This window comes from Pleurodeles waltl, chromosome 2_2 (genome assembly GCF_031143425.1).
Source record: "Pleurodeles waltl isolate 20211129_DDA chromosome 2_2, aPleWal1.hap1.20221129, whole genome shotgun sequence".
Taxonomy (NCBI): domain Eukaryota; kingdom Metazoa; phylum Chordata; class Amphibia; order Caudata; family Salamandridae; genus Pleurodeles; species Pleurodeles waltl.
Window position 1 is genome coordinate 974,492,160 of NC_090439.1, and position 21,965 is coordinate 974,514,124.

The 21,965-nt window shown below is 46.4% G+C and overlaps 1 protein-coding gene across 2 annotated transcripts in view; it reads right to left on the minus strand.

The window, feature by feature from the left end:
• Positions 1–21,965, minus strand: part of TAF2 (TATA-box binding protein associated factor 2) — a 663,535-nt gene that overhangs the window by 176,662 nt on the left and 464,908 nt on the right. For both annotated transcript variants that reach the window (XM_069220673.1, XM_069220672.1), the window contains exon 21: positions 6,774–6,843. In XM_069220673.1, coding sequence (XP_069076774.1) covers positions 6,774–6,843 — 70 coding nt within the window. The remainder of the gene's footprint in view (positions 1–6,773; positions 6,844–21,965) is intronic.

The following is a 21,965-nucleotide window of genomic DNA, read 5'->3' on the forward strand; positions in this document are numbered from 1 at the left end:
TGCCTGGACTCAGTACAGGGTGCCCCACCTATTGGTGTACACCATATACTGGGACAGCCTCCTACACCACATCCCCGGCCACGCAGAGGCTGGGAAGCATGCACGGCACGTGGCTGGAGGAGAATGGACGTGGCAGGATGTTCCTTCCGTAGCCCTGAAAGAGGCGAAGAGCAGACTGAGGGGTGCGAGGGGCAGCTGCGAGGTCCAAGTACCTGGCTGGAACCCCGGGCTCCTAAAAGTGCTGGAACACCGAGTCTGCTTTGTCTTCGAAAAGACAGGTGCCATTAAAGGGCATGTCCATAAAAGTAGATTGGACATCCCCCGAAAATCTAGATGTCCTCAACCAAGCGTGGCACCTAAAGGCCACCGCTGATGCAACCGATTTGCCTAGTGAGTCGGTCGTATCCATCCCAAATTGTACTGCAAACTTATCTGTGCCTCTCAAGTCAACAACAGATTGGTGAAAAAAGGTCCTAGGGGACGGGTGTTGCGTCAGGAACACTGGGTCATTTAGAGCAGGTCTATGGCAGCGGGAGATTGCCCTATTCACACGGGCCCCTGTGTTGGGTTTGGACCAAGTCCCCAGCAGGACATCAGTGAGGGCTTCATTAAAGATCAAAAGAGGCTCATAAGAAGAATCTCCAGGCTGAAGCGAACCTGTAAGAAGGTTAGTCCTGACTATCACTGAAGGCAGCTCGAGGCCCAATACCTTGGCTGCTCTCCTTACCACCATGGAGTAGGACGCTCCCTCCTCCGTAGCCATGGTATGGGGAGAAAGAATGCCAGCGTCAGGAGAAGTGTCCAGACCACTAGCCTCAACCATGTCTGTCCACTAATCCATGGGCTTTTCAAGCTGCTTTTCCAAAGGGTCCAAAGACCTCCCAATCCTCACAATAACCCAACCCAAGGGAATAAGGGTCAGGATCTGATCAAGGGAGCAAGGTCCCTGTTGAAGTTGGCATTGCGTGACGCTGGTCCGGCTCAATGTCGGAGTCGGCATTGAGGATGGGGCTGACGCTGATCGTGGACACGGGCTGCGTCAGGTGCATCAACGGTGCAACCGTCATCAGGGAAGGTCGAGGTAGCACGACTGACGCTGGTTCGGATCAAGGGGTGCCATCTAGATCCAAGGCTGATACCGCCTGCACAGACCCTGCCGACTCAGAGGGGGCCGAAGGTGCTCCAGCAGAGTCAGACTGCCCAAATATGAGGCCCATGGCTTCACAGAACTCACGGAGTTGAGCAGGGGTCACTCCGGCTCCTGGAAACTTGGGAAGGTAAAGAGCAGACTCAGATGCGGGCTCCGAGGACAGAGGCGTGGAGCAACAACGTTTCTTTGCCTTTGTTGCGTCAGCCGACGGATGTGTGAAGTCAAAGAACATGTGCTCTTCTTTGACGTCTTCTTGTGCCTTAACTTACCCTATCGCCCGAGGTCTTGGAATGGGACGACTAAGAATGGGGTCTCCGCAAACGTTCTCGGGACCTTCCTCTTGACAGAGATCGGGAGCTACATGAACTGGAGCTCTGGGCCGCAAGTAGCTTAAGGGACCGTTACCTCAAAGCTTTCGGATTCGTGGTCCGGCACTCAGAGCACGACTTCAGGTCATGGTCGCACTCCAAACACCACAAGCACACGAGGTGTGCCTCAGTCACTGACATAATCTGATGATAGGATTCGGAAGGCTTGAACCCGGTCTTCGTGATGACATCTCAACACACCAAGAGTGGAAACACTAAAAAAAAAAACTTCGACAAAATGTTGGAAAAGATTAGTCAAAAAGTGACTGTGGGTTAGTTTGTCTTCAGATCTGCACTCGGCTGGTGCAGAAAGATAAGAACGGATGTCAGTACACCGGGATAGCGCCTATGTAGGTGTCGCGATTTCATATCTGGCGCGCACATTGCAGATGGATGCGGAGCCGACTGACACCACCTAACAGCGTGCAGTTACTGCTTGAGAAAAATCTCTGGATCCATACTGATGCCTAGGGAAAATTCTATGGTAACGAATCTGCAACTAGGAGTCTCTACCAGATAGATCTTGCATTGGCGGTTGGAAGGCCAAATGTGTTTGATAAGTTACCTAGGGAGCGTCCGGAGTGACTTACGGATGATGGTAAAGGTTGCGCATTCAATTATCTCTTTACCTAAGATCCAATGGATTTACCCAAGGGCACGCACAATTTGGTTATTATTTCTTAAGTTAAATGTGGGTTGCCGTGCATGGTTCTGGTCCCTTTGCACTCTGCAAGTGTCTTCTCAGATATTAGGGACATGTGACAATGTTTTAAACTGTAAGTCTCTGATGTTACTTTAGAGTTATTTTGCAAGTCAAGCACCACCTCCACCAACTTACCTATTCCATGCTGTTACATTTCCTTTTCATATAGCTGTAAACTCACATAGCCTACTATAGTTAGCCCTTTTTGTTTTAATTTGTAAATGGATCTCTTTAGTTACTGGCTACCTTTATAGCTTTGGTAGGCTTTTTTTCCCTGGTCTCAAACTAGTTTCCCCTTGACCATTTTTCTTTGTACATCTTTAAGTTAGTTCAGCTCTTGGCATCTTTTAAAAATTAATTTTCAGAATAATTGCTGAGTTTAAGAGCTCAGTGTGCAGGTGTGGTCCAGTATTTGTGCTTCTGCCTGTCAATATATTAGCCAACTCACCTGCATATGAAGTTTGTGAGGTCACCTCTTTGTATCTTTTGGAATATGTGCTTTGTGTTTTTTGCTGCAGCTCTTGAGGGCCACTCACCCAATCTAGCATGCATATGTTTGTATTATTCCGCCATGCCTGCTGAAAACCAAATGCCTTATCTTCAACTTCATTAGTTTAGTTTAGTTTAGTTTGGTGGATTTATAGAGTGCATGGCTACCCGGAGGCATCCCAGCACTAACATAAAAAAGGAGGGCTGGGGAATCATTTGAAGTCCCGCTGGATGGTTTTAGGACAATCAGGCTTGCAATTTTAATGATGCCCTAATCTGGAAACAATTAGTGAACAGCATAGTAATCATGTCAATTTTGGAGAGACCTAGGCCTACCTTTTTCAGTTAGTTCGAATAATTTAATATATTTCCATGTAATACAGCTTTAAGATATAGTTACTTATTTTGTTAGTATTATTATTTACATTTTTAGAATTTTTGGGGCCTATGCCCACTAGGTATATAGTTTCTTGCAAAGCTGCTTTAACAATGGCAGAATATAAAATTTATGTCACTTCCTCTAATGTCACTCGTATGTTCCTATTTTGTCTGGGGCCCCACAAACCCTACAACTGACCCTATATGGATGGTAAAGTGGAGACACTTGAATGACAGTTTAGAAGATGAGGGAGGCTGCAGATGGTATCACCAATCTGATTTGATAATCTTCACCACACCCCTCGTCCTTCTCTGAGCCAGTCCTCTTGCCCCTGTGGGAGTAAAGTTCTGCACTCCTCCAGAAGCAGTTTGCCACACTGCTGAAGTTAAATGGAGACATCCGCACTGACACAGAACGTCGGACAAAGACTGCAACACCCAGATTGCATTAAGTTATTACTTGGAATTCCATGACTGGATAAGTATCTGTAATGACCTGGAAGGTGGTAGTCACCTTAGATATAGATTCGTTTTTTTTATTTTTAATATAGCATTTCCTGCACAAACAATAAAATAAAAACATTATATTCTGGAAAATATCTCCTGACAAATATTATACAGCACATACACATACTTAACTACATCAAATTACAATTAGTTAATTAGCATATTGCATGCATTTCTGTTAAAGGCAGAACTCTTTTTCTCAAGTTGACTTCCACATTTAAGCAAACACTCCTGACAATTAAACAATTCACCTCATAAATTACAATGGAAGTTATGCTTAGAGGCGGAGTAACACATCTAATTGCCAATAGCATAAAGGCCACAGAGAGATATTCCCCCGAGCTGATCCGAGGTGCAACTGCAAGAGTGTGGAATTTATATAGCCAGGCTCCCAGGACATATTGTTTGGGGTAAAGGACAACAAGTTTTCATGTTAAGTCTGTCCTTGGAAGAAGTAGGCCCAACCCCCTGCAGCACACACCGTTTGTCTGCCGGTTTACAGTTTCACATTATCTCAGGGAAGGGCATACCTTCAATTAAGGATATATTTGTGCCCATACGTTAATGATGTTAGAACTTGTATTTATGGTTCATTAATACAAAATCTTTATTATTAGGGTGAGTGCTCTAAGGGAATGTTTTAAGATTGGACTGCACTGCTGACAATGCAGTGGCACCAGTATAAAAAAGTGTACACACATTTGCAAAGTTTAACAATATGATGCTATGTATAATGCTCCTACAAAGTTCTTTGATTAGATGCAAATATTTGCAGAAGCTTGAAAGCAAGATTGATGAGTCTTTGCTTTCCAATTAAATGTTCACAAAAAAAATAAGCTCGCAAAAAAAATGTTTTGCTAAACTGTGGAAGTTTGGGTACCATTCCTTTGAAGCATCATCAAGTAAAATGTGTTGATACATGCTAGTTTTCCCAAAAAATATTCGTAATGGAAAATCAGTGAAACCAGTTTCAACAGGATTATGGGAAACATGAAAACAAACAATACTTGACAAAGACAACTGGGCTGACACTGGTAGTCAGCCGTTTGGTTTTGTCAACAGGTGTCATGTTTTTGTAAAACTTTATAGTTGTGGGAGTTGATGGGCCCTCAACATTATAACAAACATTGGCAAGTAGCAATAATATTATTTGGCCTCAAAAAGTACACCTTGCCACATTAGTCCCTGGCTAATGAACACAACTAATTAATGTGCCAATATGCTCCTTGTGGAAGAGAAGAACACTGTCACTCACAGTGAAACCAATCTATACATAGATGGAGACAGAAGTGTAATAAAAACAAGAGGTCTTGATTAATGCAAGTCCTAACAAGGGCCCCAATGCTTAAATAAAGTCATAAAAGTGCACCCAGGGTATATGCCCATACATTAGTGGAGATTTACAGCTTTCAGGAAATAACAATAATTTACAGAAGTAGACTAGGAAATTGCACTTCTAGAAAATATTAGTAAACTGTATTTTTGCACAAGCAAATATGCATGTGTAGATCTGTGCATGTGAAAATCTGTTGAGTGTTTACTAGTTCACTTTCCCTCTAACCACTTTTTATCTAACCCTGAAGATGTTTTAATTCTCCCCTCAGCAGGAGTAATTTTCAACCTTCATCATCAATGGATAAGATTAGATAAGAGCTGCTGAAAACCCCTAAAACCTGAAAGTTAGTAGGTAAGCACAGACTCTGGTACTATTACTAAATGCTACCTTTCGCCCCAGTATGCAGGTCTGTGAAAAGGTGTCAAAATGTGGTATCAGAGCTCTGATATAATGAGATCGCTGCCATAATTTATCGCCACACTATGTGGCACTAAAAGGGACAAAAGGATTTTTTATCAGGACAAGTAGATTTATGAAGCAAACTGTCCAATTGAAAAGTAGATATTTTATAAAATTCCACACCGCTGTGACTGCCACAGTCTTAAAGCAAGGGCGGAAAAGAGCTGAGACTAACAAGCAAAGGTCGAAGTGGCAATAAACATAAACCACTCTATTTGTACGAGTAGAAAAAGATGGTTTTCCCAGATCTAAAATTAGTGTCTTTTACTAGGAAACAAATAGGTGAAATATTCATTCCTTGCAATAAATATTTTGGCATAATTTATAAAGGTAATGTTCATGGTATATCCACTTATCACAGTCAATCCAGAGGGCTTGTGGAATGTGCTATAAATAACAGCAATTATTTATGCAATCCAAGTCTGGGCACATCCTTTGCAAAAACTGAAAAATGTATGCAATATCCTAATTCACAGTGCTGGAGGAAACCAACAGTGCTAAACATGTTTTATTCTAATGTCTCTGACCAAAACAAATTTCAATAATGTGCATATTCAAATGAATACATTAACAATACAGTTCACATTGCTTTTCTTACCCTGTTCTATCAAGCTATATGGCAGAATATAAAAATCTAAAGATCCGTTTTAGCTGGTGAACTTATTTAGTCAACTGACCCCCCTGCAAACCAAAGCCTTCTGCTTCACCGGCTGTGAAATACACTTGAGTACTCCAGTCTGAACTCAAAAGCTAGCACTCCCTCTATTGTTCACCCCTCTGTTGTCTTCTCGCTTCTTAGACCTCCCTCTTGCGTGCCATAGCTTTTGCTACAAAGAATCCCACAATGTACCCTACTGCCTTCAGATATTCATGCTGTATGAAACAATGAGAAAATAAGATTGCCAAAGAGCTCTTCTTTCTGAATACAGACAATCAAGGTGTAATGTCTCTAGAGGATGGTACAGTTTTTCACCTCCAAGGTTTATTCTTTTACATCGAATTAAACATCATGTGTGTCATTTGTGACTATCTGAATCCAGTGTTTACCTTATATACGGAACTCTTCTTTAACAAAAACAAAATGAATACAACTTAATATTGATGCTTAGAGGGCTTTACACACCCTAACCTTTTTGCAATTAATCAATTTTATTGTTGCATGAAATCTTAAACTCACTGAACGATACCAAGAGGTATTCAACTGTAAGTAATATATTTTGAGGCTGCATGACTTCATTTTTTTAAAGCAATTAGAGGGGACTATGCAAATAATGAATATGAAGTTACATTTCAAAAGCATTTGGAAATCCATAGAGATGGAGGCATCATAAAATGTTACAAAATAATGTAATTGATTGCAGGGACAATGCTTGACACACTGACCTTATGTAGGGAACAGGGTCATTTTGAGCCATGTCCAGCAGCCACTGTAGCTCCTCATAGCTTCTGTCAACTACAAAACAAAATTTAATAAAGAACAAGTTACTTACCTTCGGTAACAAATTATCTGGTGGAGACAAATTCTAGTGGCAGATTCCTTACCTTCGAATTTCCCACGGGCGTCATTCTGGATTGGAAGATTTTTCTTCAAGCAGTACCCCAAGCGTGCCTTTACGTGGCGTCAGTCGACTCTGCGTCCGCAATAGGCATCGTAGTCGCTTGATATGATGTAATAGGTCGTATAGAGGCGCCACCATGGCACGCTGATGTCAGTTTCTTTTCACGACTTTCCACGCCAGTAGCACGGAGCCATGAAGAACACTGACTCTTCTGCGTCAGGACTAGGGCACTGAAAGGGAGGCTCTGATCATAGAAATCGGTTCAGAGAACGGGGAGGATGGGTGGGTCCGTAAGGAATCTGCAACTAGAATATCTCTCTACCAGATAATTAGTTACCAAAGGTAATTAACTTGTTCATCTGACAAAGACTTCAAGTTGCAGATTCCTTACCTTAGTATAGCTACCCAAGCAATATCAATCCCAGCGGTGGGTCTGTGAACCAAGATTGTAGGAAAGTCCCCTCCTCCTGGCATGGTTATGTCCACTTTTGTGCCTGATATCAGTGTGCTTAGACTGTTTTCACTGGGATCGTGCTAACCAGGAACCCAGTGATGGTGCTCTCTCCTGCAAATGTAGTTGCTTTGGTACTTCTTACACCCACAATTAGCATTCTTGTGTACCCCTGTAAGTCCCTAGTATATAGTACTTAGGTATCCAGGGCATTAGTACACCAGGGGTCCCCCATAGGCTGCAGCATGTATTATGCCACCCATGGGAGCCCATGTAAACTGTATCTGCAGGCCTGCAATTTGCAGCCTACGTGAAAAGGTGCATGCACCCTTTCACTACAAATCACTACACAAGGTCAATAAAAATCACCCCTAAGGTAGGCCCTCTCAGCCCAAAGGGTGCAGATATGTGTGTGTGTGTGTGTGTGTGTGTGGGAGCCCCTACGTAATCCGTACTCCAGTTCCAAATCTCTGGACTTTGTAAGTGCCGGGAAGCCATTTTAGCTAGGTACTGGCTGCTAATCACTACCTGTGGTCCAGCTACATAATGGTAACTCTAAACCTGGGCATGTTTGGTATCAAACATGTCGGAATCATACCCCAATACTGATTCCAGTATTGGTGGCATGATACCATGCACTCCTTAGTGGATCCCCCAGTTCTGCTCATGCCAGTCTTCCACAGTCGGCGGGCAGCCCACGCTTCCACAGCCTCTCAAACATGATTGTGCCCTCCTGCTGCTTGACCAGCTCGAGCAGGGAACAGCATAACAAAGGATTTCCGGTAGGAGAGGGGTGCAACGTCCCCTTCTTTGGAAATAGGTGTTACTGGGGTGCGGAGGGGTAGCAGACTGCTTTCAAGGTCACATTTGGTGCCCTCCTTGCAAGGACCGCCTCCTCTCTGCTGCTCCAGCAATGTGGGACTCCTCTTCAGGTGTGTTGACAGGGCCTCACCGCAACATACTGCGTCTGCTGCCAGTGGGTTGCTTGTGGGCACTTCAACTGCTTCTGCTGGCTCCCCTGTCTTCTGAGGGTCAGCTCGGAGTCCCCTCCAAGGGTCGAGACTCCAGGACATTGCTGGTCATCCACGCCCTGTAAAACTCCTCTTGCATTTGCTTGTTTTGTTTTTTGGCCATCCTGACCACTGACCCGTCTGCAATCGGGAGACCGTCGAGGGACAGCTCGTAGGCGACTTCAGAGACTCCTCTGCAGCTCCCAGATCCCACAGCTGGACTTCATACATCGCCGTCGACCAGAATCTTCAGCAACAGAAGGGTAGGCATTGGCCCTGCCCCACCTGGACATTCCTGCGTGGACTGGACTCTTTCCCCTTCTTTTGCAGGCCATCGTCTCCCGGAATCTGCCCTTGGGTTCCACTAGTCCTGTCCTGCTTCTGCATTTTCCAACCAAGACATCCCCATGTTAGTCTATGGGAAACCTGGGTAACGTACCTCTCTGCACCTGGGTGCTGGGGATCTTCTAGATACTTACCTTTTGGGGTTACACTGTCTCCCAGCTTTTGTCTAAGCACTCCATACACTCTGGTGGGGGACTGCTGCTCGCATCCCATTTTTGTGTGCGTAAATGTTCCCTCCCCTGCCCCCACCCCCCCAATAGGGCCCTTGCTGATATATGCTTTTTCTAATGACTTACCTGTATATTTTGTGTGCTCATACTTCCAGAGGGGAATATGCCAATGATCGTTTAGTCTATTGTGCCTATAATAAAGTACCTTTATTTTTGCAACACTGTGTGGTTCCTTTCATGTGTGGTAAGTGACTGTGTGACTACTGTGGTATTGTAAGTGCTTCACATGCCTTCTAGATAAGTCTTGGCTGCCCACCACAGCTACCATAGAGAGCCCTGGCTGTTTAGGCACTGTAACACTCAATAATAGGGGTTTACGTGGACCCAGTATAACGTGTCACACCATAGGTGTCCACCACACATTGGGCCAGCTTCCTACAAAGATCATACTAGGAAGCCCTGCAGGACCGAATGGGCAAAGTACCCATCCCTGCGGATCCGACTGTCCAGGCAGTAGTGTTTGGTGAACCTATGCAAAGACACCCACGTTGCTGCCTAATAGACGTCCAGGACTTAAACTCTGTGTGCCAATGTGGTGGTGGCAGCTGTTGCCCTGGTGGAGGGAGCCCACAAACCATCTGAGGGATGCTTCTTAGCCCATGCGTAGCACATTTTAATGCAAAGAATGATTCATCTAGAGATAGTTCTCTTCTGTACTGCCCGACCTTTCTTTGCACCCACATAACCCACAAAGAGTTGATCATCCACCTGGAATTCTTATAGTACGATCAATATGGAATAGCAATGTTCTTTTTGGGTTCAGGAGGTGGAGTCTCTCCTCTTCCTCAGAAGGATGTAGGTGCGTGTAGAAAGTAGGCAACGTGATGGATTGGCCTACATGGAAGGGTGTGAACACTTCAGTTAAAAAGGAAGTCCTGGTACGAAGCACCACCTTGTCAGTATGGATGGATCTGAAAGGTGGCTTTGAGGAAAGAGGCTGCAGCTCACTGACTCTACAGGGAGTGCAGAATTATTAGGCAAATTAGTATTTTGACCACATCATCCTCTTTATGCATGTTGTCTTACTCCAAGCTGTATAGGCTCGAAAGCCTACTACCAATTAAGCATATTAGGTGATGTGCATCTCTGTAATGAGAAGGGGTGTGGTCTAATGACATCAACACCCTATATCAGGTGTGCATAATTATTAGGCAACTTCCTTTCCTTTGGCAAAATGGGTCAAAAGAAGGACTTGACAGGCTCAGAAAAGTAAAAAATAGTGAGATATCTTGCAGAGGGATGCAGCACTCTTAAAATTGAAAAGCTTCTGAAGCGTGATCATCGAACAATCAAGCGTTTCATTCAAAATAGTCAACAGGGTCGCAAGAAGCGTGTGGAAAAACCAAGGCGCAAAATAACTGCCCATGAACTGAGAAAAGTCAAGCGTGCAGCTGCCACGATGCCACTTGCCACCAGTTTGGCCATATTTCAGAGCTGCAACATCACTGGAGTGCCCAAAAGCACAAGGTGTGCAATACTCAGAGACATGGCCAAGGTAAGAAAGGCTGAAAGACGACCACCACTGAACAAGACACACAAGCTGAAACGTCAAGACTGGGCCAAGAAATATCTCAAGACTGATTTTTCTAAGGTTTTATGGACTGATGAAATGAGAGTGAGTCTTGATGGGCCAGATGAATGGGCCCGTGGCTGGATTGGTAAAGGGCAGAGAGCTCCAGTCCGACTCAGACGCCAGCAAGGTGGAGGTGGAGTACTGGTTTGGGCTGGTATCATCAAAGATGAGCTTGTGGGGCCTTTTCGGGTTGAGGATGGAGTCAAGCTCAACTCCCAGTCCTACTGCCAGTTCCTGGAAGACACCTTCTTCAAGCAGTGGTACAGGAAGAAGTCTGCATCCTTCAAGAAAAACATGATTTTCATGCAGGACAATGCTCCATCACACGCGTCCAAGTACTCCACAGCGTGGCTGGCAAGAAAGGGTATAAAAGAAGGAAATCTAATGACATGGCCTCCTTGTTCACCTGATCTGAACCCCATTGAGAACCTGTGGTCCATCATCAAATGTGAGATTTACAAGGAGGGAAAACAGTACACCTCTCTGAACAGTGTCTGGGAGGCTGTGGTTGCTGGTGCACGCAATGTTGATGGTGAACAGATCAAAACACTGACAGAATCCATGGATGGCAGGCTTTTGAGTGTCCTTGCAAAGAAAGGTGGCTATATTGGTCACTGATTTGTTTTTGTTTTGTTTTTGAATGTCAGAAATGTATATTTGTGAATGTTGAGATGTTATATTGGTTTCACTGGTAATGAAAAATAATTGAAATGGGTATATATTTTTTTGGGTTAAGTTGCCTAATAATTATGCACAGTGATAGTCACCTGCACACACAGATATCCCCCTAACATAGCTAAAACTAAAAACAAACTAAAAACTACTTCCAAAAATATTCAGTTTTGATATTAATGAGTTTTTTGGGTTCATTGAGAACATGGTTGTTGTTCAATAATAAAATTAATCCTCAAAAATACAACTTGCCTAATAATTCTGCACTCCCTGTATGAGCAGAAGTGATGGCAACCAGAAAAGCTGTCTTTAAGGTAAAAAGTCAAAGTCGACAGTTGTGAAGAGGCTCAAAAGGAGCACATTTCAAGAAGGTAAGAACCTAGTTCAAATCCCATTGATGTTTTATGACCTAAGAAGGAGGAAACATATGGGTAAGACCCTTCAGAAATCTGCCAACAATGGGAGATTTAAACAAAGAGGGTTGGTCAGGCAATCTGAGAAAAGCTGAGATGGCAGACAAATAACCCTTGAGAGTCCCTAGAGCAGAGCCCTGCTGGGGGAAACAAAGAACAAACAAAAGGACCTCAGAAAGAGGAGCAGAGAGGTGGTCAACAGACTTGTCTGTACACCATGCCACATATTTGTTCCAACGACAGGCCTATACCGTTTGGGTGGAGGGATGCCTGGCTGCCAAGATAACATTACAGACTTCGGGCGGGAGGTCAAAATCTGTCAAGTGCTGCTGATCAATCTCCACACAAGAACCTGCAGGCTGGACAGGTTCAGGTGTAGAACCGTCCCCTGCTACTGTGGCAAAAGATCCTTCAGAAGAGGCACTCTGATTGGAAGACCGATGGCCATGCTCAAGAGCTCTGGATACCAGACTCTTCTTGCCCAGTCTGGAGCCACAATAATTACTTGGGCCCAGTCGTTCTTGACCTTCTTGAGAATTCTGGGCAGAAATTGTACTGGCGGAAAGGAGGCCTGAGTTCCACTCAAGATGAAAAGCGTCAGTGACTGCTGCCTTGGAAACTCCAACGTGCAAAACAGCTGACACTGCAAATTCTCTGTGGAGGCGAACAGATCTAACAAAGGTTCTCCCCACGGTGAAAGGGACTTTGTGCCACCTCCGGATGGAGACGCCATTCATAATCGACTAGACATTGATGACTGAGTTTGTTCTCTCTGGCGTTCAGAGAGCCCGGCAGACAATGTACCATTGGGGATATGCCCTGATGTTCCAGCCATGTTCAAAGACGCAGAGCCTCCTGACAGAGGTTCTACTACTCCATCCCGGCCTGCTTGTCACAGTACCACATGGCGGTGTTGTCTGTAAACACCTGCACCACTTTCCCTGTGAGAGAGAGGGCAGGAATGCTTTCAATGCTAGCTTGATCTCCCTGAGCTTGGAAGACTGATGAGGAGCCTGGACTCAGCCGGAGACCAGACGCCACTGATCTTTGCCTCTCCCATGTGTCAGCCCCATCCCAGGAATAAAGCATCTGTCACTAACGTCAGATCTAGTTGGTGAAGCAAGGGAGATCTGCCTCTGACTCAATCGTGGTTCACAAGCCACCACTGCAGATCTTGCATAGTTCCCACTGACATCTGGACCATGTCTGAGAGATTACCCTAATGCTGCTCTCACTGGAACTTCAGGTCCCACTGCCGGGCCCACATATGTCATCTAGCATGTGTTACCAGCAGGATGCATGAGGCCCAGCAGCCAGAGAATCATCCTCACAGAAATCCAGGATGGAGGCTTAAACATCGCAATCATACCTGGACTCGCCACTAGCGAGGATAGGCTTGAAACTGCACTGTGTCTAAAAAGTCTGAGAGGGAGTCAAGTGTGACTTTGAAAACATTTATAGTGAATCCCAGAGAATACATGAGATCCGCCATAGTCTAGAGGTTGGAGACAATAGTCTGGGGCAGGCCCGTCTTCAACAGCCAGTCGTTGAGGTAAGGGAAGGCTGAAACCCCTAACCTGTGCGGATGAGCTGCGACCACCACCATCACTTTAGTGAACAGCCAAGAAGTGCTGGTAAGGCCAAAGGTGAGCAAGGTAAACTGAAAATGCCTGTGGCCTACCGTGAACCACAAGTAATGTCTGTGGGCAGGCAGGATGGGAATATGGAAATATACGTCCTGCAAGTTCAACGCTATCATGCAGTCTCCTGGGTCCAGGGCAGATAGGACCTGAGCCAGAATAAGCATTTATAACTTCTACTCTTTGAGAAAGAGGGTAGGGTCTAGGGTAGGGTGTAGGCCCTTATCCATTTTTGGTACCAGAAAGTAGCGGGAATAACAACCATGACCTACTTCTGGCACAGGGGACCCTTTCTATGGCTCCCTTGCTCAAGAGAGCCTTATTCTCTTCGTGGAGAAGCCGCTTTCATAGGATGGTGGCATGGATGAAGGGGTAGTCTCAAAAGGGAGGTAGTAGGCCCTTCGGACTAGTTGTAAAACCCACCTGTCTGATGCAATGGATTCCCAGCGGGGCAGGTGATGGGAAATCCTGCCTATGCCTGGCCCCTGGTGGGAAAGCGTCAGACTAGGAAGGTTTGGAAGTTGCAGTGGAAGCAGTGATGGACCTGGTCGACCGCTGTAACACAAATCCACGAGGAAGTTTGATCCCACGTCCTTGGCCATGCAGAGGGTGGGCAGCATACATGGCACAGTAGCTGGAGGGAATGAGTAGTGGTTGGGTGCCACTTCCGTAGCCACAAATGGGGGAAAAGCAGACTGGGGTTGGGGGGGGGGGGGGGAAGGGAGAGGCAGCTCGAATGCCCAAGGACCGATGGGTGCCATCAAAGGGCATGTCAAGAAGCGCAGCTTGGACATCCCCGGAAAAGCCATATGTCCTCAACCGAACGTGGCACCTCAAGGCCACCGTCGATGCAAACAATCTTCCCAGTGAGTCGGTCAAATCCAGTTCACATCCTATCATGAGCTTGGATTTGTCTCTCCCATCAGCAACAGCTTGAGAAAGAGTGGCCTGGGCCTCCTCCGGAACCTGTGGCAGCACCTGTACAACTGTGTCCCTTAAAGTATAGGTGTAATGGCACAAACAGCATGTGGTGTTCACAGACCACAAAGCCCGACTGAAAGAAGAGAACAGTTTCTTCCCAATCTGATCCAGTCTTTTGGACTGCCTATCCAGGGGTGTGGAAGGGAATGAGCCATGGGAGGTTGAGGCCTGTATAACCCAGTTCTCAGGAGCGGGATGTTGGGTCAGGGAAGCTGGGTCGTTAGGCGCAGGCCAATGGCGGTGAGTGTTTGTCCTGTTAACAGGAGACACTGCGCTGGGTATGGACCAAGTCCCCAGCAGGACATCAGTAAGGGCCTCATTAAAGGGCAAGAAGTTCTGAAGAAGACGACCCAGGCTGAAGCACCTCAGTCAGTAAGTTAGATATGATGGACACAGAAAGTAGCTTGAGGTCCAGGACCTCGGCCGCTCTCCTCACCACCAATGAATACGAAGCTCCCTCCTCTGTAGCCAAGTAGGGGGAGAAAGCATGCCAGCATCAGAGGAAGTGTCTAGACCCCTGGCTTCACCCAGGTCCTGAGCCCAGTCCATGGAGTCATCAAGCTGGTATTCTAAAGGGTCCAGCAACCCCTCCATACTTTCACCATACCCATACAAATAAGAGTCAGGATCTGTCTGAGGAAGCAAGGTCCACACTGAAGTCAGAAGGCATTGATCAACGTCGGTCCGGCTTTGTGCCTGAGTCGCCGATAAGTATGGGGTCCACGCCACCTGAGGGCCAACGGGAGCGTCGACGTCTGAACGCCTAGAGCGACAATGCTCCTTTTCCTGTGTCATGTCGTCCGACCGAGGGGGTGAAGTTGAAGAATGTTTACTCTTCTTCAACTTCTTCTAATGCTTACCCAGGTGTCCTGAAGATTTTCAATGGGACAACGAACAGTATGTGTTTCTAGAGTGGTCTCAGGGCCAGCCTCTCGACGGAGACCGTGAGCAACACGGAGCTGAGCACCGGGCCGCAAGAAGCTTTAGAGACCGATCCCTCAAAGACTTCCGTTCATGGCCCAGCACTTGGAGCATGACTTCGGGTGGTGATTGTGCTCCAAACACCAGAGACACACGAGGTGTGGATCCGCCACGCATATCATCTGATGACAGGAGTCGTAGGGCTTGAACCTGGTCTTCCGTGACAACATTGATGCAGAAAGTCAAAAATCTTCGATAAAAAGCTGAAAAGACCTGTCAAAAAGTGACTGTGGGGTAGCTCTTATTCGGATATGCACGTAGGCTGGCGCTGAAAAAAAAGAACTGAATTCAGCTCACTGGGGTGGTACCTATAGACAACCCGCAACGTTATAGCCGGCGACCACGATGCCAACGACAGACACAGAGCCGACTGACGCCACCTAACAGCCCACAGGGGTACTGATCGAAGAAAAATCTCCAGACCCAGACTGATGCCTGGGGGAACTCACAAATCTTTGATAAAAAGTAGAAAAAGACCAGTCAAAAAGTGACTGAGAGGTAGCTCTTTTTTGGGTCACCGCTGGCTGGCACAGAAAGAAAAGAAATGATGTCTGCGTGCCTGAGTGGTGCCTATATAGATCCCACAATATCATATCCAGTGTGCACGACACAGACGACGGACGTGGAGCCGACCAACGCCACCTGACGGGTACTGCTCGAGAAACTTCTCTGGATCCAGACTGATGCCTGGGGAAACTCTAAGGCAAGGAATCTGCAACTAGAAGTCTCTATCAGATATACATATTACTTAACAATGAAAACAGATCTAAAGAACAACATTTATAATTAGCAAGCACCATGTAACAAGTATATTTTTTTACATCAAAATGCCCACAGGCAGACTTTCATACTATTATTATATGATACAAACAAACATCTAATTGTTTTAGGTACCTATTTATCAAGATAAAAACTGATAATATGGACAAAATGAAAACGTTACATACACTGTAAGCATGGGTCCGTAGAATGTAGTGCTGTAGATTCACATGCTGTGCATGCTCCTACCATCAAGTTTTGGGCTCAGACACGTGCACATTTTATTTTCGTTAAAGAAGTAATTTGGAGGTACTAGGACTCCACCTATTACTGGTAATGAGCATGGACATCAGCTCCATTGTTGGACTGTTTTTTTTGCACAAAGGGTGAGGACATAAATGGAGCGGATAGATACAGAAAAGATTACCATGCGTAGGATAGATTAAAGATGAAACCTAAAAACTTCTGCAACACCTGAAAGTATTCGGGGAGGTGGGTGAACGCATGTGAATCTACAGCACCACAAGCAGATGCTTACAGGGTAAGTAACATTTTCAATTTGTTTCATGTGTAGCTGTAGACACACCAGCTCTGCGCAGACTAAAAAGTAGTCCTCCCAGAAGCAGTGGCTAGCCTGAGGATGCTGCAGAAGCTTGGGAAAGTGTACAAAGGGCTGCCTGACCAACATTGGCTTGTTGACATGATAAACTATCCATATGCGACTGTTTTGCGAACATGTGGAGGTAGCTTCTTTGCAAATGCCAAGTATAGAAATATTACCCAAGAAAGCCATAGAAGATCCTTTTTAGTGGGTTGAATGGGGTTTGGGAAGGACCGGTATAGGGAGTTTGGCTTTAGCTTAACTAGTCTGTAAATATCTGACCAGCCAGTGTGCAATACCTGCTTTAGACAGTGTACACCCCTTGTGTGGCATGAAAGAAGAGGCAAAAAGTTTCTGTCTTGCGGAAGTGCTTTGTTCTGTCAATGTAATACATGAGAGCTCTCGACATTTAATGTTGGAGACCTCGTTCTGCTACTGATTCTAGATGTGAAAAGAACACTGGGAGATAAATGCTTTGATTGAGGTGGAAGGTACAGACAACCTTAGATAAGAATTTAGGGTTTGTTCCGAGTGTCGGAAAGTAGGATCTTTGTGACATAGTTACCCCCACTTTTTGCCTGGTGTGAATTTGTGTAGACTGTAGTACACTGGAATCCTGATAAACAGCACCCAAGTGTTGGTGCTCTCTCCCCTAAAATTGACTTGGTAAGTAATTCCTTCATCCACCATTGGCATACTGGGGTCCCACTGTAAGTCCCTCGTAAATGGTACTTAGGTACCCAGGGCACTGGTACCCAAGGGGTATCCCATGGGCTGCAGTACGTATTATGCAACCAATGGGAGCCCATGCAAGCTGTGTCTGCAGGCCTGCCAGTGCAGCCTGTGTGAAACGGTGCATTCACTTCAGATACAAGGCTTGCCTTATATCGAGGTCACTGCACTTGGGCACTGTAAGTCACCCCTCTGGTAGGCCTTCAGTCCAAGGACAGGGTGCATGGTTATGAGTGTGAGGGTACCCCTGCACGAGCAGTGTTACTCCTACAAACCCTAGATTCCATTCTCTGGGCTTTGTAAGTGCGGGGAAGCCATCTTAAGGTATATAGTGGACAGTTGTCAACATAAGATGTTCACCTACATAATGGCTTCCACAAATCTAGGCATGGTTGTTATCAAACGTTGGAATCATGCAAATACACTGATTCCAGTGTTAGTTGCATGATACCATGTACTATGAGGGCTTGTTAGAGGATCCCTCATATCCAGCTGTAGAGCCTTGCAGGGTCTGCACACCAGCTAGCGCTGCTGCCGAACCTAGGGAGATTCCTTCTTGCTTCCTTGATGCAGGGAGAATACTTATGATGCTAGAGGGTGCTCAGCCACAGATGTTGCAGAATTCTTGCAGGAGCTGGAGAAACAATGTTGCAGCAGGAGCCCTCCTACTGGATACAGTCTTGATTCAGTTCCTAAGGCAGACCAGCAGCGTCTCTTGAGGCCAGGTTGCAGAAGTGTCTTGCATAGAGTTCCTTGTAGAGTCCTACTTGACGAATCTAGGGTCCCACCCTCAGGGGAGCCTTTAAGTAACCCAGAAAGGGGGGTTGGACACTGCAGTGACCTGCCTATCAGAGGGGGTCAGGGACGTCACTTAGCTGGTCTCACCAGTCGGATGCACCGAGGGCCCTCTGCCCACCTTGGTCCCAAGATGGCAGAATCAAGCGGCCACCTGGCAGAGTTCTGTGCACCTTCCTAGGGGAGGGGCTGGACAGATAGGTGGTCACTCCCCTGTCCTTTTGAGCCAGAGCAGGAACCAAGGGTTTGTCTACTGGTGCAAACCAGTTTATGGAAGGAGGGCATCAACTGTGGTCTTCAAAGCATTCCGGTGGCGCTCAGAGGACACCCCAGCCTTGAGACACCCATTTCAAAGAGAGAGGTAGTCACCCTCTCCCCTACAGGAAATCCTTTCCCTGCTTGAGTTACGCTCATCAGCAGGAGCGCAGATCAGTGCTTAGGGTCGGCAGCAGCGCAGGCTGGCATGGAGACCCTGCCAAGATGTGTAGTCAGATATGAGGGATCCTCTAAGGAAGCCCCACAGTACATGGTATTCCAACATGCTTAATACCAAACATGCCTAGGTTCGGAGAAGCAATTATGTAGTTGGACATCTTGTGTTGACCAGTGTCCACTACATACCCTTCCCCAGCACATACAAAGCCCAGAGAATGGAGTCTAGGGTTTGTAGGGGTACTACTGCTCAGGCAGGGGTACCCTCACAGTCAGTGCCATGCACCCTACCCTTGGGATGAAGGGGCTACCATTGGGGTGACTTACAGGGTCCAAACGCAGTGACCGCATGTAGGATAGTGCCCTTTTTGGCATGGCTACTCCTCCACTTTTTGCCTGATATTGATGCTGACATGACTGAGAGCATGCTGGGATACTGCTATCCAGGACCAAGCACCAGTGTTCTTTCGCTAAAACTGTACCGTTGTTCCCACAATTGGCACACCCCTGGCACACAGATAAGTCCCTTGCAAAGGGTACCCACGGTAGCAAGGGCCTTGTGGCCAGGGAAGGTCACCAAGTGCTGCAGCGTGTATTATGTCACCCCAGGGGACCCGTCACTAAGCCCATGCACACTGCCCTTAAAGCTTGTGTGTGCTAGTTGGGAGAAAAAGAAATAGCTGACATGGCACCCCTCTCAGGGTGCCATGCCAACAAACCACTGCCTGTGGCATTGATAAGTCACCCCTCTAGCAGGCCTTACAGCCCGAAGGCAGGGTGCACTATGCCACAGATGAGGGCATAGCTGCATGAGCAATATGCCCCTACGGTGTCTAAGTCAATTTTTCGACATTAGTGCAGTGTGACCATATGAAGTACATGGGCTGGGAGTTTGTCATTATGAACTCCACGGCTCCATGATGGCTCCACTTAAGTCTGGGAAATTTGGTATCAAACTTCTCAGCACAATAAACCCAGACTGAAGCCAGTGTTGGATTTATACAAGAATGCACTCAGAGGGCATCTTAGAAATGCCCCCTGCATTTCAGCCAAACGTCTAGCGCAGGACTGAAGTTCCCTTGAACTTGAAGTTGAACTTAAAGTTAACTTGAACCTCCAACGACGGACGGACTACGTAAACCCCGGAGATAAGAACTGTAAGTTGTATATTTACCCTCAAAACTGTACTATATTTTCTACCCCCAAGAACTGTTGAAAAATGCAGTGTCCACTTTTAAAATAGCTTTTTGCCATTTTAAGGAAAACTGTATACATTGTTGATTCTATTTAAAGTCCTGATCATATACATGCAAAGTACCTTTTATTTTAAGTACTTACCTGCAAAATGAATCTTGTGGTTCTAGAAATAAATTAACAAAATATATTGTTCTATATGAAATCCTATTGGTCTGAACTTAAGTCACTTAGTGTGTGTTTCTTCTATTGCTTGTGTGTGTACACCAAATGCTGAACACTACCCTCTGATAAGCCTAACTGCTTGACCCACACTACCACAAATATAGCATTAGTATTATCTATTTCAGGCTCTGGGGAACCCCTGGACTCTATGCACACTATATCTCATTTTGATATAGTATATACAGAGCCAGATTCCTACACTGCCACTTCCAGACAAGTGTATGACCACATGGGGTGAGAACCTTTGTGCTCTCGGTCGCCAGAAACAAAGCCTGCACTGGGTGGAGGTGCTTCACACCTCCCTCCTGCAGTAACTAACATCTAGCGGTGAGCCTCAAATGCTCAGGCTTCTTGTTACAGTGCCCAAGGGCACTCCAGCTAGTCGAGATAGCCGCCACCCCCGGAAAAAAGTCCCACTTCTGGCTGTAAATCCGGTGGAAAAGTTAAAAAAAAAAAACAAGCAGCAATGACTACTTCAGCTAGGACCACCCCTAAGGTATCCAGAGCTGAAGTGACCCCCTCCTTGCATCTTAGGTTGGAGGACAGGTGTAGGAGGCTGGACTGGCTTGTAGTGAGTACCAAGGGGTACTTGCACCTTGCACCAGGCCCAGTTATCCCTTATTAGTGTATAGGGTGTCTAGCAGCTTAGGCTGATAGATAATGGTAGCTTAGCAGAGCAGCTTAGGCTGAACTAGGAGACGTGTGAAGCTACTACAGTACCACCTAGTGTCATATGCACAATATCATAAGAAAACACAATACACAGTTATACTAAAAATAAAGGTACTTTATTTTTATGACAATATGCCAAAGTATCTTAGAGTGTACCCTCAGTGAGAGGATAGGAAATATACACAAGATATATATACACAATAGCAAAAATATGCAGTATAGTCTTAGAAAACAGTTCAAACAATGTATAGTTACAATAGGATGCAATGGGGAACCATAGGGATAGGGGCAACACAAACCATATACTCCAAAAGTGGAATGCGAACCACGAATGGACCCCAAACCTATGTGACCTTGTAGAGGGTCGCTGGGTCTATTAGAAAATAGTGAGAGTTAGAAAAATAACCCTCCCCAAGACCCTGAAAAGTGAGTGCAAAGTGCACTAAAGTTCCCCTAAGGACAAAGAAGTCGTGTTAGAGGAATAATGCAGGAAAGACACAAACCAGCAATGCAACAACTGTGGATTTCCAATCTAGGGTACCTGTGGAACAAGGGGACCAAGTCCAAAAGTCACAAGCAAGTCGGAGATGGGCAGATGCCCAGGAAATGCCAGCTGCGGGTGCAAAGAAGCTTCTACTGGACAGAAGAAGCTGAGGTTTCTGCAGGAACGAAAAGGGCTAAAGACTTCCCCTTTGGTGGACGGATCCCTCTCGCCTTGGAGAGTCGTGCAGAAGTGTTTTCCCGCCGAAAGGACGCCAACAAGCCTTGCTAGTCGCAAATCGTGCGTTTGGCGTTTTTGGACGCTGCTGGGGCCCAGGAGGGACCAGGAGGTCGCAAATTGGACCTGAAGAGAGAGGGGACGTCGAGCAAGACAAAGAGCCCTCACTGAAGCAGGTAGCACCCGGAGAAGTGCCAGAAACAGGCACTACGAGGATGCGTGAAACGGTGCTCGCCGAAGTTGCACAAAGGAGTCCCACGTCGCCGGAGACCAACTTAGAAAGTCGTGCAATGCAGGTTAGAGTGCCGTGGACCCAGGCTTGGCTGTGCACAAAGGATTTCCGCCGGAAGTGCACAGGGGCCGGAGTAGCTGCAAAGTCGCGGTTCCCAGCAATGCAGCCCAGCGAGGTGAGGCAAGGACTTACCTCCACCAAACTTGGACTGAAGAGTCACTGGACTGTGGGGGTCACTTGGACAGAGTCGCTGGATTCGAGGGACCTCGCTCGTCGTGCTGAGAGGAGACCCAAGGGACCGGTAATGCAGCTTTTTGGTGCCTGCGGTTGCAGGGGGAAGATTCCGTCGACCCACGGGAG